Source organism: Alosa pseudoharengus, unplaced genomic scaffold (assembly GCF_046254945.1).
Source record: "Alosa pseudoharengus isolate Yale_2024_CS ecotype anadromous, Long Island Sound unplaced genomic scaffold, YU_APseudo_1.1 YU_APseudo_1.1_scf_24, whole genome shotgun sequence".
Classification (NCBI taxonomy): domain Eukaryota; kingdom Metazoa; phylum Chordata; class Actinopteri; order Clupeiformes; family Clupeidae; genus Alosa; species Alosa pseudoharengus.
The window spans coordinates 23,768,699-23,783,349 of NW_027468689.1; the positions used below are offsets into that span (position 1 = coordinate 23,768,699).

General features: G+C 43.7%; 1 protein-coding gene and 2 long non-coding RNA genes across 3 annotated transcripts in view; 1 reads left to right on the forward strand and 2 right to left on the reverse strand.

Moving 5' to 3' along the window:
* Window positions 1-7,148: 7,148 nt before the first annotated feature.
* Window positions 7,149-10,003, reverse strand: LOC143142562 (uncharacterized). The gene is made up of 2 exons (XR_012990945.1): window positions 9,935-10,003; window positions 7,149-8,263 (listed from the first exon to the last, which is right to left on the reverse strand). It is a non-coding gene; the product is annotated as an uncharacterized LOC143142562 (long non-coding RNA).
* On the forward strand, window positions 9,188-10,087 carry LOC143142563 (uncharacterized). The gene is made up of 2 exons (XR_012990946.1): window positions 9,188-9,880; window positions 9,968-10,087. It is a non-coding gene; the product is annotated as an uncharacterized LOC143142563 (long non-coding RNA).
* A 3,464-nt stretch (window positions 10,088-13,551) lies between these two features.
* The window catches only part of pth2rb (parathyroid hormone 2 receptor b), a 48,141-nt gene continuing 47,041 nt past the window's right edge, over window positions 13,552-14,651 (reverse strand). The window contains exon 12 of the mRNA XM_076302528.1: window positions 13,552-14,159. Within this exon, the coding sequence (XP_076158643.1) occupies window positions 13,719-14,159 (441 nt within the window). The 3' untranslated portion in view covers window positions 13,552-13,718. The remainder of the gene's footprint in view (window positions 14,160-14,651) is intronic.

The window sequence follows — 14,651 nt, forward strand, 5'->3', positions numbered from 1 at the left end:
GCCCTCATAGTGATACACAAAGGAGCAGACACTATTACAGTTTTTCTCAGTTGTTTTGGCTCATTTCTCCGAAACTCTTCTCTTGAAACTTTGAAACATATGTCTTGCAATCAACCCCCTCCACACACAATAATGTTTAACTTTGTAGCTTTGAAACTGAAAATATGAGTAAACTGTCATATTGACAACAAGACAAAACAGTTTGACTATCTTGACATAAACAATGGCATCATGACTTGGCATTTTGATTGTACTGACCATTTCAATGGCATAAATATTTGCTTTTCAGGGCATAAACTAAGCATTTTGAGCAAAATATGCACTTCTGCAGGTTATCCACTATGCGGTGCAGTTTGCTACCCTGGAAATCCAGAGTTCTCCCGGGAGCACAATTTTAATTGCAATGAGTAATGACTACAAGTATCTGGGTCTCCACCTGGACAATAAACTGGACTGGTCAGCCAACACTGATGCACTCTACAAGAAAGGGCAGAGCAGGCTGTACTTCCTGAGGAGGCTGCGGTCCTTCAATGTGTGCAGCAAGCTTCTCAGGATGTTCTACCAGTCTGTTGTTGCCAGCGTTCTCTTCTATGCAGTATGCTGGGGAGGAAGCACAAGGAAGAAGGATACGGGGCGAATTGACAGGCTGGTAAGGAAAGCTGGCTCTGTAGTGGGAGCTGAACTGGAGTGCATCACTTCAATATCTGACAAAAGGACCCTGAACAAACTGATCAACATCTTGGACAATGAGTGTCACCCACTCCACAGCACTATTGTTAAGCAGAAGAGCCTGATCAGCTGGAGACTTCGCTCACTGCCTTGCACAACAGACAGACTGAGAAAGTAATTTGTCCCCAGGGCCATTGAACTGTTCAATGCTTCACTTAAAGGAAGAGGAGAGATAGACTTCTCTGCATAGTCTGTCTGCCTCTTCACCCCCTCCATGTTTGGATACTGTCTATCCACTAGCCACTTTTACCACTGTCTTTCTGCCATTACTGTTTGCGTGCTATATTAGCACATTAGCACATATGCATAACCCCTCCCTCCATGCCACAGCCGAACTGTGGCCACACTTATACCTTTTCTTAAAATAGTTAAATATATAGATATATAGACTTAATTTCTGCATTGTTGCACTGTTGGACTTACTCATTTGCACTATCACCGTGACCACTATCACCATTGCACTATCACCATGACACTCATTCACACAAAGCACTTTACCTTACCTTACTATGCATAGAGAATCACAGGCTCAGTTCCTGCCTCAGTCATTGCAAGCGCCTCTGATTGATTAATCACCACTATGTGGATACTGTTTTTAGAATTGATTTAGATTAAGTGTTAGTTAGTATAATTATTATTTTAGAATATTTAGTATATTCTTTATCTTCTACTGTCCTTATTGCTTAGTTGTGTTTTTATATTATATACTTTAATTACTTTTTCTGCTGTTAAAGAATGTGTATGTGTTGTCTGTATGCTGCTGAGACCTTGAATTTCCCCTGAGGATCAATAAAGTATCTTTCTATCTATCTATCTAATGAGTACTATGTCCCTTGTATTGTGGGGCACCAATCACATCGGTGTATCTGATATAGGCAGGCCAGAGGCGAGCTAAACAGATGACTGTCGTAGCGTTATCCAATTGCGTTGAAGTACGGAATCAATCAGTAGTCATTGGTCGTATAGTGTTATCCAATTGCATGCAGTGAGATTTTCAACTGTGTTTGATAATAATAATAAAAAAAGGAACTTTGCTTATCCTCAGATCAGTGCGCTCATAGTGTGATACAAATAACTCTGCCAGTTCCAGCATGTCCTGCTGTGCTTGGACATGGTGTGGGGTAGGCAGCCCTCTAGTGGTTAACGTTATGCATTACAATACGTCACTACTTCATCGATGGCAGAGACGGGAAGCAGATGTGAATTTAATGCTTTTCTCATTTCTGGCCAGATGATGGCAATGTTGCCATACCAGAGGAAATTAGCGTAGCCTACCCTATTTAGGAGTTCTGTAGATGAACCCGGCAGCGAGATATGAAATAATTACTGGCACTCTGTGGGAGATCCATGTGCTCTCAGAGCCCTTTACCACCCCCTTCCCCCCATAACAAAGTTGAAAGGATAACAATAAAGAACCTTATGAATATGCTCTCTACCCTAAGGACTGCGCGTAGGCCAGAAGACGACTGGCCATTTAATAATCTCCACCACCTCTTACGCATCCATGGTGGGTCAACGGACACACAAAGAACATCAGAGAGGAAATCCACGAAGGGCCACTTCAGCGTGAAGAGGGTGAGGTTACCATTCATCCGTCCGTATTCAGGACAGGTTTTATCAGCAGGGCAAACAATTTGATATCATAATTTTGGTAATTTCCCGTGCAGGCTATCCTACTTAAAAGAGTATCAATAAAAACCAATCCGTCATCGTCAGCAAACTACCCCGGGGATCAGCGGGGTCGTGAGGTATAGGCTATGCTAATTTTACCTTGTTTGTGGGTTTGTCGGAGGGAACTGGCATCGCAGATAACTCCAGAGGCCTCTTCTGATCCCCTGAATGAAAGATAATGTGCTTGTGACACAGAGGCAGCTGTGTCCTCATAACGAAAGGCGCCAGCCTTGGCTTTGATTAATGTAAAAAGCTCTTGCGATGGCAATAGCTTGACCCCCCAGAACACCTGTGTGTCACAAGATCAGCACGTATCCTTAAAAATCCTCCCTCTGGCCTGTTGAACAGGTTCTTTGCATAAATGCATTCAATGGTAATAGTATTTATGCAAATAAAATGAGTGAGTGTGAAATTAGCCGCTGAACTGTGGCAGGGCATTCATTTAGCATTGAACACTAGACATTTAAGGGACCATGTGAAAGTAATGCAAATGTAGCTTACTATATCTTTAGAAGTGCAAATATAGAGAGCTATTAGTCAGATAAGGAATGCATCCACCTCGGTGTCATTAGCCATATGGAGTATAATAATCCTCTCCGCCTCAAATGATTAACTTGTGGTTTCATGTATTATTTCTCCATCTTCAGCTTAAACCAGTTTTCTTTCGTCTTACTCCAATCCACCGACCTCTCCATGATTTGTGCTTTTCTTTACTCAGGCTACTGTAGGCTACTGCCGGATGGAATCCAAAATATCAGTGAATATTCAGAGATAAGTTCATCATGATATTACAATTTAATAAGATCACAATTTCAACTAGATCTTTTTTATTGTATAATTCACATGTTTTAACACACATATTGGACCTACTGTAGCGTCGCATCATGGTCTAGATTCTTTAATAAGATCACAATTTCAAGAACTAGATCCTTCTTATTGTATGATTCAGATATGTTTTAACAAACATTGCACCTGCTGTAGCTCCACGTCATGATGGTGATGATCTAGATTCTGGCATATGTCTGGGAGATAACCCTCCTACTCCGATCTAACAGACTGGTCTGGTGGGCACACTAAGGGCTGTGGGGACAACTAATCAGAGTAGGCTACCCGAGGGAGAAGTAACCATCATTGCGTGGTTTGTGTACAACAAGCAAACATAATTATCCTGCAGAACAACAATTTAAAACTTCAAACAGCCTCCGACATTCTGCATGGGGATGTTTGATTTTGCATTTGATCTGTTGGTCTTGTTTGTTTTGTCGCTGGGTTGTGATGTGTGTTTTTATCTGAAGTTGTATGTGTGAGTGTGTGTGTGTGCTTCTGGTCGGCCTTCCTGCTTTGTGTTCGTTTGGTCTGAGGACTGTAAACACCAGCTCATCAGTAGCCCTGCGCTCAAAGGCCCCACTCCCCTAAGATGTAACTGAAAAAAAGGTCTGTATTTTGGAAGAAAAATTACAGCTTTTACACACACACACACACACACACTCACTCACTCACACTCTCTCTCTCTCTCTCTCTCTCTCTTTCACACACACACACACACACAAACACACACTCTCTCTCACACACACTTACACTCTCATATGCACAAACACTCACACTCTCTCTCTCTCTCACACACACACACACACATACACACAACACAAAACTCACATTTTCCTCTTGGGGTTGAATAGGCTTTTGTAAATAGAATGGCGGATGGTGGGCCACACAATGGAGAGTGATCCCAGCAGGAGAGCTGCACAGTGCACAGTGATTGCATATTGTCCTTCTGCAAAGTGTGCGGTCATTTGCAGGGTCGAAAAGGTCACAGATAAATCGCACGTTATCGAAAAACGATGTCTGCACATTTGGCAGAAACAGAGAATGTAGGTCATCCGGATTGCAAGCGAGTGAGGATCTCTATTTCACTGTTTCCCTCTTTGATGTCATGGTTTTACAGAGGACTCTGAGGTTGTGCGTCGTCTGAGGCAATTTGTTCGGACTCTGTTGTGTCGCCCGGCAGAGGAAGCCTGTTGAAGAAGGCTCGCAGGCTCGCGTTGGATGTGCGATCCGGCGATCCGGCCTCCAATTATATTAGAGCAGTCCCAGTTATGAGCATGTCGATAACCTTTGATTTTGACACTCGGGTAGTGTGGCCATTTTCAAAAGCACCATGCTCAATTCTGGACAGCCCACTGCAATTTACCTCAGATGCGCGACCACAAGCAGAAGTCAATCTCTGCGTAGAACTGTCAGAAAACACACATGACGGAGGAAAACATCTCCAAAAGGTGCACGCACGCAAGCACATAATAATGTCTTGCACGGCCCCTCATAACATACACACACATGCACGCATACATGCACGCAAACACATACACGCACACACACATATACACGCATGCAAACACACACACACATGCATGTATGCAAATGCACGCAAATACACGCACGCACACACACGCGCGCGCGCGAAGGCATCAGTGTTGGTGTCCGAGGTGGCACGGCACGTGGCAGCGCTTTTAACATAAATGTCAGGACGGGAGGAGAAGTGGGCACATGTGCGGGCACGGCTGCACGGGTTGCTCATGCCACGTCGTGCGCAGCAGGATTAACTGCTCTGCTGTTGATAATAGCGTTCCGCACATCCGTTAGTAGGGCCTGCCTCGTTCGTTAAAAGCTTTATAATTACTAGTCTGGGGACACGGTGTGCGGAGAAGGTGGTACGAAGATCACTGATGCATCGGATCTCTCAATGCATCCATCACTTCCAGATGGTGAAGTCCGTGTTTGTATCCGTCGCTCATATGTTCAGCGTCTCTGGAGCCATAATTCATATAGTAAAGAGCCACTTGTGGTTGCAGCAGCCTGTAAAGTGATGCTGTGTGTGTGTGTGGGTGGAAATGGCCGGCTTCTTCAAACTGCCAGTGGCATTATCACCCCATTTCATGTGTCCGTGTCTGTCTTGGAGAATGCCATGCTGAATATGAAATGTGGAGAACCTCAGAGGGCGCTTTCTGATTTGTTTTCTCTCGTTCTAAAGTGCACTCGTACACCGGGGAGAGAAGGAGGGCGGCTGGATAAATCGGGTCTAGTGAAGAAATTATTTGGAGTCAGAGCACTTTCGGTACTCGGGAGGAGCAGTATAACGCAACATATTGTATCTCTGGCAGCAGCTCGAGGAGGATCAAAGTTGCAATCACACCTCGATCGATTTTTTTCCCTCCTATACAGCAGGTGATAATTTGTGCTAGTTTCGCATTGCATGCTTTTCGGAAGGGACGCTGCTGTATAATGATAATAATTAGCATCCTGTTGTGATCGAGAAAAAAAGTGTACTCTCTGCACAAGTTAGGTGGAAACTTTTAACGAGGCCTTTTTGCCTTGTGGTCTCATTAGCCACCAGTATTAGTGTGCTGAGTTGGATGGATCTTGTGAAAATGTTCTCCGTAGCCCCCCCCCCACCCCCGTGTGTAATCAGATCCAATGGCCTGTACTACGTGTTTTGCTTCTAAGCAGGCAACGGGTGGCTCACCAATCCTTGGATATCGGTAATGGTGTTCACAGAGGTCATTCATCCAACAGGCCACTGTACCATTTCATCACAGTGACACTGATCATCTTTGACATGTGAATTGTGACAAGAAATTGAAAAACGTCCTCTATCCTTGGCCCCAGCCGTTATCCACGTCAGCACTGTTATATTCGGGTAATTGACCAAACAACAAACAGCTCCTCCGAGGCAGGCACATGAGCAGGCTACAGTTTTTTTTATCCTCAATCTAATTAGCATTTCCAGCTCACTGGTCTGGTGTGGAGAACTACGAAACTAGTCGCTAGCTCACTTCAGCCTCTCACTTAGGTGTTGTGTTCCATCCATGTGACAGACATAAAAATATATCGATAAAGATGACAACCATGTCACCTCTGGCATTTAATAACGCACAGCTGAAGATAAAAACGATTTATTTCCAGTTTATCAGCGATTTAATGTCATCACTCCCTTTGGCATTTCACTCTAGTGGCCAAGACGTAATTGTTTGTGAAACCCAGCTAACACACAACTAAACAGCCACGTTGCCTATAAGTTGCCAGTTGGTCACGGCCAACTAACATTCTGGCAACCTTCCTGCAACGTGGCCACAACGTTGCCACTATGAAGTGGCCATTTGGTGACTTGAGCAACGTTGCCACAACGTGGCGCTAAGGTCATTTGGTAATGTTGCCGTTTGGTGGTGTAAATAACGTGGCCATAACGTGGCCCTATGGTCATTTGGTAACGTTGCCATTTGGTGACTTGAGCAACGTGGCCATAACGTGGCCCTATGGTAATTTGGTAACGTTGCCATTTGATGGTGTAAATAACGTGGCCGCAACGTGGCGCTTTGGTCATTTGGTAACGTTGCCATTTGGTGACTTGAGCAACGTGGCCATAACGTGGCCCTACGGTCATTTGGTAACGTTGCCATTTGGTGGTGTAAATAACGTGGCCGCAACGTGGCGCTATGGTCATTTGGTAACGTTGCCATTTGGTGACTTGAGCAACGTGGCCATAACGTGGCCCTATGGTCATTTGGCAACGTTGCCATTTAGTGGTCTAAATAACGTGGCCGCAACGTGGCGCTATGGTCATTTGGTAACGTTGCCATTTGGTGACTTGAGCAACGTGGCCATAACGTGGCCCTATGGTCATTTAGCAATGTTGCCGTTTCCCAACACCAATTGTTAGCTGAGGTTATATCAAATGCAATAATAATCAGAGATATTATTTATTTATTTATTTTTTAAGTCAAACTATCTTCAAGCCAGAAAAATTGACCACTGGTTTGTACTGTTTATTTACTACCTGATGACTCATCCCCACAAAAATAATGCTAAACTGAGATTAATGTTTACCATCCAGAACTACAATTTTCTAATTTCCACAAACTGAAAAATAGCAATCAAATATATTCAGATACTGAATTGATGAATCGTTTATTTTAAATGCATGTAGGGAACACATTAATAAATCACACTGACAATTCTTTCTATTAACATTTGAAGTAAAATTCATGTGTTTCATGAATTCAAGTGATGTGTACAAACAAACCACGTTGCAGGGTAGGCATTGGTCAACCAGGAGAGAGCATAAAGACCTTGGAGAGGCTGAGGTGGAGAGTAGCTAAACCACTGACTGCTAATCAGAATCCAATCCAAACTATGCTTTATATTAAGTTATAAGAAAATAACAGCAGTGCACATGACCCACAGGATAAGACTGATAACTGACAATCAACCTAAGTTTAATTTTAGTATTCAGTTACCAAGGCTGAAAAGAGGTTAAGCAATTTGAAAGTGTGAGAGTAGGAGTGTTGGGTAATGATATAATCACAGGTGTTTTGTTTGGCTGTAACCTCGAGGTTCTGAGGCCGAGTGGCGAAGGTAACAACCCTGCGATCACAAATGCTGTGTTGATTCAATACATTAATTCTGCCACCGACTAATTAACCTTAAAACACCAGATTATTCTATAGACCTGGGATATTCCCACTTTTGGGAATAGCTGTCTCCTGTCCAATAAGAAAACAAATAATTCCATAGAACCCAAATGTTGTATGAAATCATAGCATGAGAAAATAATTCTACATTACAACACCAGCTTAATTATAATTCAATTATTATTGTATTCACCAAATTATTTGATCAGCAAGTAGGCTAAGTGGTGCCAATCCAACATCAGTTCATATGTCAATTAAGTGTTGCAAGTTTTCTATCAAGCTGAAGTTGTCCTTAAGCCGTAGAGATGCTGGTTCTGCTGTCGCAACTGAGTCAGGGTTATCAATGTTGCCTCCGGTTGTCTCCAAAATGGTGGATCGATCCCTCTTCAGTTCGGTCCCTGGAAAAGAAAAAAAAGGTAAGAATGTCTTAATACTTTCTGTTCACACACTCACAGTTTAATAAAATATCAAGCGAAATGAAAAAGTGTGCATAGACAGCTATACAAGAACAATTGTGTCTAGCTAGCTGAGTTTGACTGCTCCAAAGTCCTTTTAGGCAAGTCCCTCCACTCGGCAGTCATATTGCAACGCTTTTTGGGTACTCATCGGGCATCTTATTCGGCAGAAATACGCATGCACAAGGCTTCACGACACCAGTGTGCTCCAGTGGCGAGTTCACAACACATGATTGGCATGATGTCTGCACAACACAGCACATAATTGGCTCAATGTAGTCACATCACACCACATGATTGGCTCAATGTATACACATGTCGACATTTTGGCGAAGAAGGGGTGGGATATGTGTAGACAACGCCATTGGCGTTACAAACTAACCCCATGCATTTCTATGGAGGATTTTTTGAGTGCTGTCTCCTCATTTGAAAGTCTCTGACTGATCTTGTTTTTATGCCTGTAACTCTACTCTACACCAGATGTGAGGAGTACCACCATGCTGCCCTCTGCAGCCTGTGCATTGGCAATGAGGAGACCAAACATTGTTAATACGAGCTTGCCTTTTAGATGTAACATTAGGTTGAGTCAATTGTCTATGCTTACCTAAATCTTATTTTGCTTTGACATTTTTATGTGCATGCACAAACAAAGTCGATGGAGAAGGGGTGAAGGTGTAACCCACCTAAGCATTGGTTACTAAACCCAAAATTAGTTGCCAATGTTAAATAAATAGGTACATAAATTGAATAAATAACAAAATAATTAACAATCCAGAAGGACATACGATTTTCTAGTCAACGGGAAATGTTTTTATTTTGACAAGCGTGTTGCTTGGATACCAGAATTCGTTTATTTTACACGTTACACTTGAATAGACTTTGAATCAAAACCTTTTACTCCTTGACACCTTTCTATCGTGAATCATTTTTAATACCTCTTAAGTCGTTTTACTATTTCTACTTTGTCCTTAATCTTCCCTCATTGTTTTCACGTCTTTATCCACTTCTTTTGAACGCCGGTGAGTAATTTATCTGCTAGCAAAGATTGTTAAGGCTAGCGAGTGATTAGCATCGCGTAGCAGCAATTGCATTAGAATGGGGCTAGCATGTAGCATGCTAGGATAACTTTGAGCTAATTGAATGATATAAAAAACCAATCGGAGATTTACGTTTACTGTACTGCTTTGTTACTGTACTTTACTGTACTGTAATGTTAGTGTTTTAATATTAATATGATATGTGAATGTTATTGAATATGACAAGTGTAATTAGTAGATGGTGTGCTATGATTTTATATGAAATATATGCAGTAACGGACTCCCCAGAGAAGACGTTAGTTTGGCATGTTTTAAGACACGACGAGCTAGTAGCCTGTGTGTGTGAGATGAAAGTGGAACCCTTTCTCTCATGGTTGGTGACCGAAAACGTTGGCTATGTTGTGCCTCTCTTAATTGAAATGTTGTTTTCTGTAGCCCACACTACTAAATTTGGAGGCAGCAACCTGAAGGGGAAGGAGAAGCTGCCACTGCTCGGAACCCGGAGTATGCAGCACAATAAAACGTAAGTAAAACTTCGGGACAGTCTGCACAAATTCAAAAAAAGTGCAGCTCTTACCTGAAAGCTAAAGGTTTTCTTCTTTGCTTGCAGGCCCGGCAGCAGCAGTAGGAGGAGGAGGAGGAGGAGCAGCAGCAGCAGCAGCACATCAAGTCATCGGCAGGAACTCCCAAATTAAATGAATTTAAATAAATGGTGTAATCAAATGTGAAATGTCGCTCTGTTCTTCCTAAACCAAGTGAGTGGGCAAATGAGGACTGCATCTGCAGATCCGCCCAGAGCTGTTTTTTTTAACATCCTGACAACATTCTGGCGACCTCCAACATGGGTTTCAATGTTGCTATAAAGTTGCGGTTACGTGGCCATTAAGTTGCAGGAAGGTTGCCTGCATGTCGCCTATATGTCGCGGTAATGTTGTCAAATAACGTGGCGGCAACATCAAGGCGTCTTTCACTTTTCCGGTTGCCGCCACGTTGGAAATTAACGTGGCGGCAACGTAAACATTGGTTGGAAAATCACGTTGCGGCCACGTGATGGCCACGTTAGTGTGTTTGCTGGGAAGGCAATGAGATGAAGTGTCATCGCATAATCGGGGGGATCGAGGGATAAAACTAGCCAGCGACAAAGCAGCATGCATTTCGCCTGTTCGTTTTGCTGTCGAATGTTGGAACAGTACACAGGTGTGGTTGCCGAGGAAATTAAAAACAAAGCTCCATTGGGCTCCCTGCTCATATCCCTCTGCAGTGTTATTACTCTACTCTACCTCCTCACTCGCCACGTTTCCGCTCATGTTAAAAAGTCTCTCCTGGCACACTGTGCTCTACTTCCAGCATAATCATATGAAATATATATAAAGACAACCGAACCCTTCCTGAGATAAACAACCAGACAGCTGCACCGTTCGTGGCGAGAGGAACATGTTGACATAATGGCACTATATCCCCTGAGACTCTACAGGGGCTCTCATGTGGTTGCGCTGGATATTGGTGATTTCAAAAAGGTTTCATTGGGTTGTTTGCCTGAAGAAGACCCTGTTGGGTCGAAATGTTGCTTTTTTGTTGTTTGTCTCTTTTGTTTTTACCATATAGTATATTTTCACCTGCACCTGGCCTAAATATAGTGGGGATGTGCACGCAACCACTCTACCAGACATTGTGCACATCGCTCTCCCATGTCCACATCCATTGAGGCGGCCCTGAGGAGGACGTCACCCAACCAACAACCTACAGTAACTACCTGAGCGCTGCCGCAATGGCTACCCACTGCTCCAGGTTTGTGTGTGATCACTGCTCACTGTGTGCTGTATATATGTGTGTGTGTATGTGTTCATAGAGAAGGAATGATAGTAGGCTACCTACCTACCTGCCTTAGCCTTGATGAGCCCAGAGGGGGGTCGGTTAGAGTTCCTCCACTTCTTTAGCCTCACAATAACTAGCGCAGGCTGCAGATTTCCTGTTGTTCGCTGTCGTTTACAATAATCAGTGCAAGCTGCAGATTTCCTATTGTTCGCTGTCGTTTACAATAACCAGTGCAAGCTGCAGATTTCCTATTGTTCGCTGTCGTTCACATAACCAGCACAAGCTGCAGATCGCTATGGTTCGGCAGAGGAAGAGTTGGAGCACCAGCGTTGTGCTAGCATCAGACAATTTCAGTGTTGAACTTGGCTCAACTTTCAAAGAATAACGCAAGGCTCATCAATTGTCAGTTTAGGCAACAGAGCATACAACTTTTGTAACATTTGGAACATTTGTGTAACTTAAGAACGAGATAGAACTTCTTGAATTATTATGGTCTGCGTTGCGTTGCGCTACGCTTTACTGCTGCTGCTTGGTTATAATCAATGTGATCTCTGCCTAAGAGGCTTTTTCTTGTTTTTCTTCTCTGTTCTGACCCAGCTAGTGACCTGTAACAACACCAGGAGAAGTGACCACAGGGACTCTGGGGAAGGAAGCATCAGACAGTCTTTCTGAATTTAATAAATACAAATATTTCAAAATTAACTAAACTGAAAGGAACAAAACCACAGGGGCTCTCAGTGCAACGTCTCTGGAGTTGGGCATCATTTGGCGGGAAAGAAGTAAATCTCAATTCTCTCTGGGGATCTGTCAGGTGCCACACTATCTCCGTTGGGTGTGTTTGGGTTGTTGACAAACACAAACACACGCGCACACAGAGACACACACACTCGTAATTGCTATCCTCTTTTCCTTCATTTTGAGTAAATCTTTCGTTCGTTTGATAAGATGGAGGAGTAGCTTTGCACAAACATTAGGTGCAACGCAAAAATACCCACCTCAGCCCCACCACCACCACCTTCTAGCACACTTCAAATACTTTAAGTAGTGCAGATATTGGGACAATACTAATGCTTGAAAAGTATGCACTACGCAAGTAAGCACTCAGTGCACACTAGCAGTGTACTGACAGAAGTATGCGGTTTGAGACACTGCCTGAGACTCGTTTTCTCTCAGTTGGGAATATTTGGAGATCCAGCTTGAGCCCTGCCAGTTACCTATGCTAAGCGTTTCAGAACCACAGACATGCACACCTGCTAACTATGTGCACATTAGAGGCTATGAGGCACATTAGGAAGTCTTGTGAAAGTCCACTCATAGAAACCATACATGGCTGGACACAGCGGCTTCATGACTTATTACAGGAAACATACATACGGCTATTTACGGATCCATAAGGAGAAATCCATTCATCAGTACAGGCTGCGTTTTAAACAAACACTCAGACCTGCCAGATGACACGACAGCTGATTATCGCAGCTTTGTCAAGTGTACATGTTCCATTTCAGTACAGGATCGTTTATGTAATGGGTGAGAAGACATGTTTATGTAAGAGATCAAAAGGTTTGCATTTATAGGTTTGCTGTCAGTATACTGTATACACAGTCGGTGCAAGCTGTGGTGGTTGTTTTTTTCCTGTCTCCTTTTGTGGTTGTGAAATTATCAGGATATGACATTAATGGAAGTTTGTTTTTGCAATTTGCATAGAAATTCTTACCAATTAAGTTAGTCAAACAGTCATTTATTTTGTACAAACATATGCAAACATATGCACTCAAAATACAAAAAAGAACACGGCTATACATTTTTTTTGGCAGTGAAATGTTTCTTGAGCAAAAACATTTGAAAACATAATTTAAAGACTAATCCCTGTGTCGAGTGACATCTGTGCACGATATTAAATAAACAAACATATAAAATAAACATATACACATATAAAATATTAAATAAACACACAATAACTCATTTACACAGACAGAAGGTGATGACGATGGCCATGACGTGGATAGCACACACACAGACCACACGGCCGTCGACATGTTACAGCACAGTGTGGCGTCAAAAATATGACACATGCTTGGATCACGATGCAACCGGTCACAGAGAGGAGGAAACGCAGTAGCCCTCATTGAAACTTCCACAAAGTCATGGACATGGATATCTACATGACAAGGTAAAGCATCAGAATCCACACAATCATGCTTTTCTTTATATCTACAATCAGTAATGCACTTCAGCCGTTTTTGTTTTGTTTTGTTTTTGTGCTGCATTTCGACGCCCTGACGATGCCAGGCTCAGGTAAGAGTGTGTGTGTGTGTGTGTGCACTTGTTTGCTTGGGTTTGTGTGTGTGTTAGGGAGAGAGTGAGAGACAGAGAAACGTCTCCTGATATAGTTGTTTCAATTTCAGTCTGAAGTTGAATGTTTCCAGGCACACCAGAGGTGCTAGACAGGGAGCCGGACCATACGCTGGGCAGTTTGGCTTTTTCATATTATACGCTTGGAAAATGTCCTCATGATGGCCACTCCTTCTCTCGCTACACTCCTGTGGCTACAGAGACTCCTCGACGTCCTCGGCCCGGGTCGGGTAGACCGCGGCCGCAGTGGCCCCGGTAACTCTGGTGGCTACGACAGCGGCCGCGGAGGAGGCAGGCGAGGACTCCTTCAGCGAGATGTCGTCCACCTGCTTGGTGCTGTCCTCGGGCTCCTCGGGGATGGACGGCGGCAGGCTCTCGATGTCCGAGCTGCTGAAGACGTACCCGGGCAGCGTGGCGTGGGCGCCCACCACACAGGTGCCACTCGTGCTCAGGTACACGCGGCTGGAGAAGAGCGCCGTGCTGCGCGACACCGACGGCAGCTGCGACTGGCTGCCTGTGCTGTTGTTCAGGCTGGTTAGCACTGAGCCGTAGCGGTAGTTGGCACACACCACGGGGTCCTTCCAGTCGAAGGCCAGGTTCCAACGGGTCCACATCTTGCGGATTTCTGTTTGGACCTATGGAGGTTTTAACAGGAGGAAAGATTAGGGGTCTGTGTGGATACATTTTGGTAGTTAGAGGTGACAATTGCTAGCTCGATTGTGTTTTACGCCCCCGCCGTTGACTTCAAGGCAGCACTGCGACCGTCGACTTCAAGGCACCTAACCATAACCATAACCTTAACCAGGGTATCTGCACATTTTCAAGTGCAAATTTAAAGACTTTTTCAAGACATCTACATAAATGAAAAAATTAAGACTATACCACTCCAAAAAAGATAAATATGATAACTTAAAACTGTTTTATGCAATGTTTTTTTTTAACTAACTTTAACACCCATCCCATCCCATTAAGGGCCACTGGATGACCTCCCGTTATCATAGACGACCACCCCGACGATAGTGGTGAACTCGGTGAACAGGGTAGTGGTGAAGATAACGTCATACACCCGTGGCCGTATTTGCAAGGAATGTTTCTGTACATTGGCAGCTTTCTGTGAAGCTGAACAC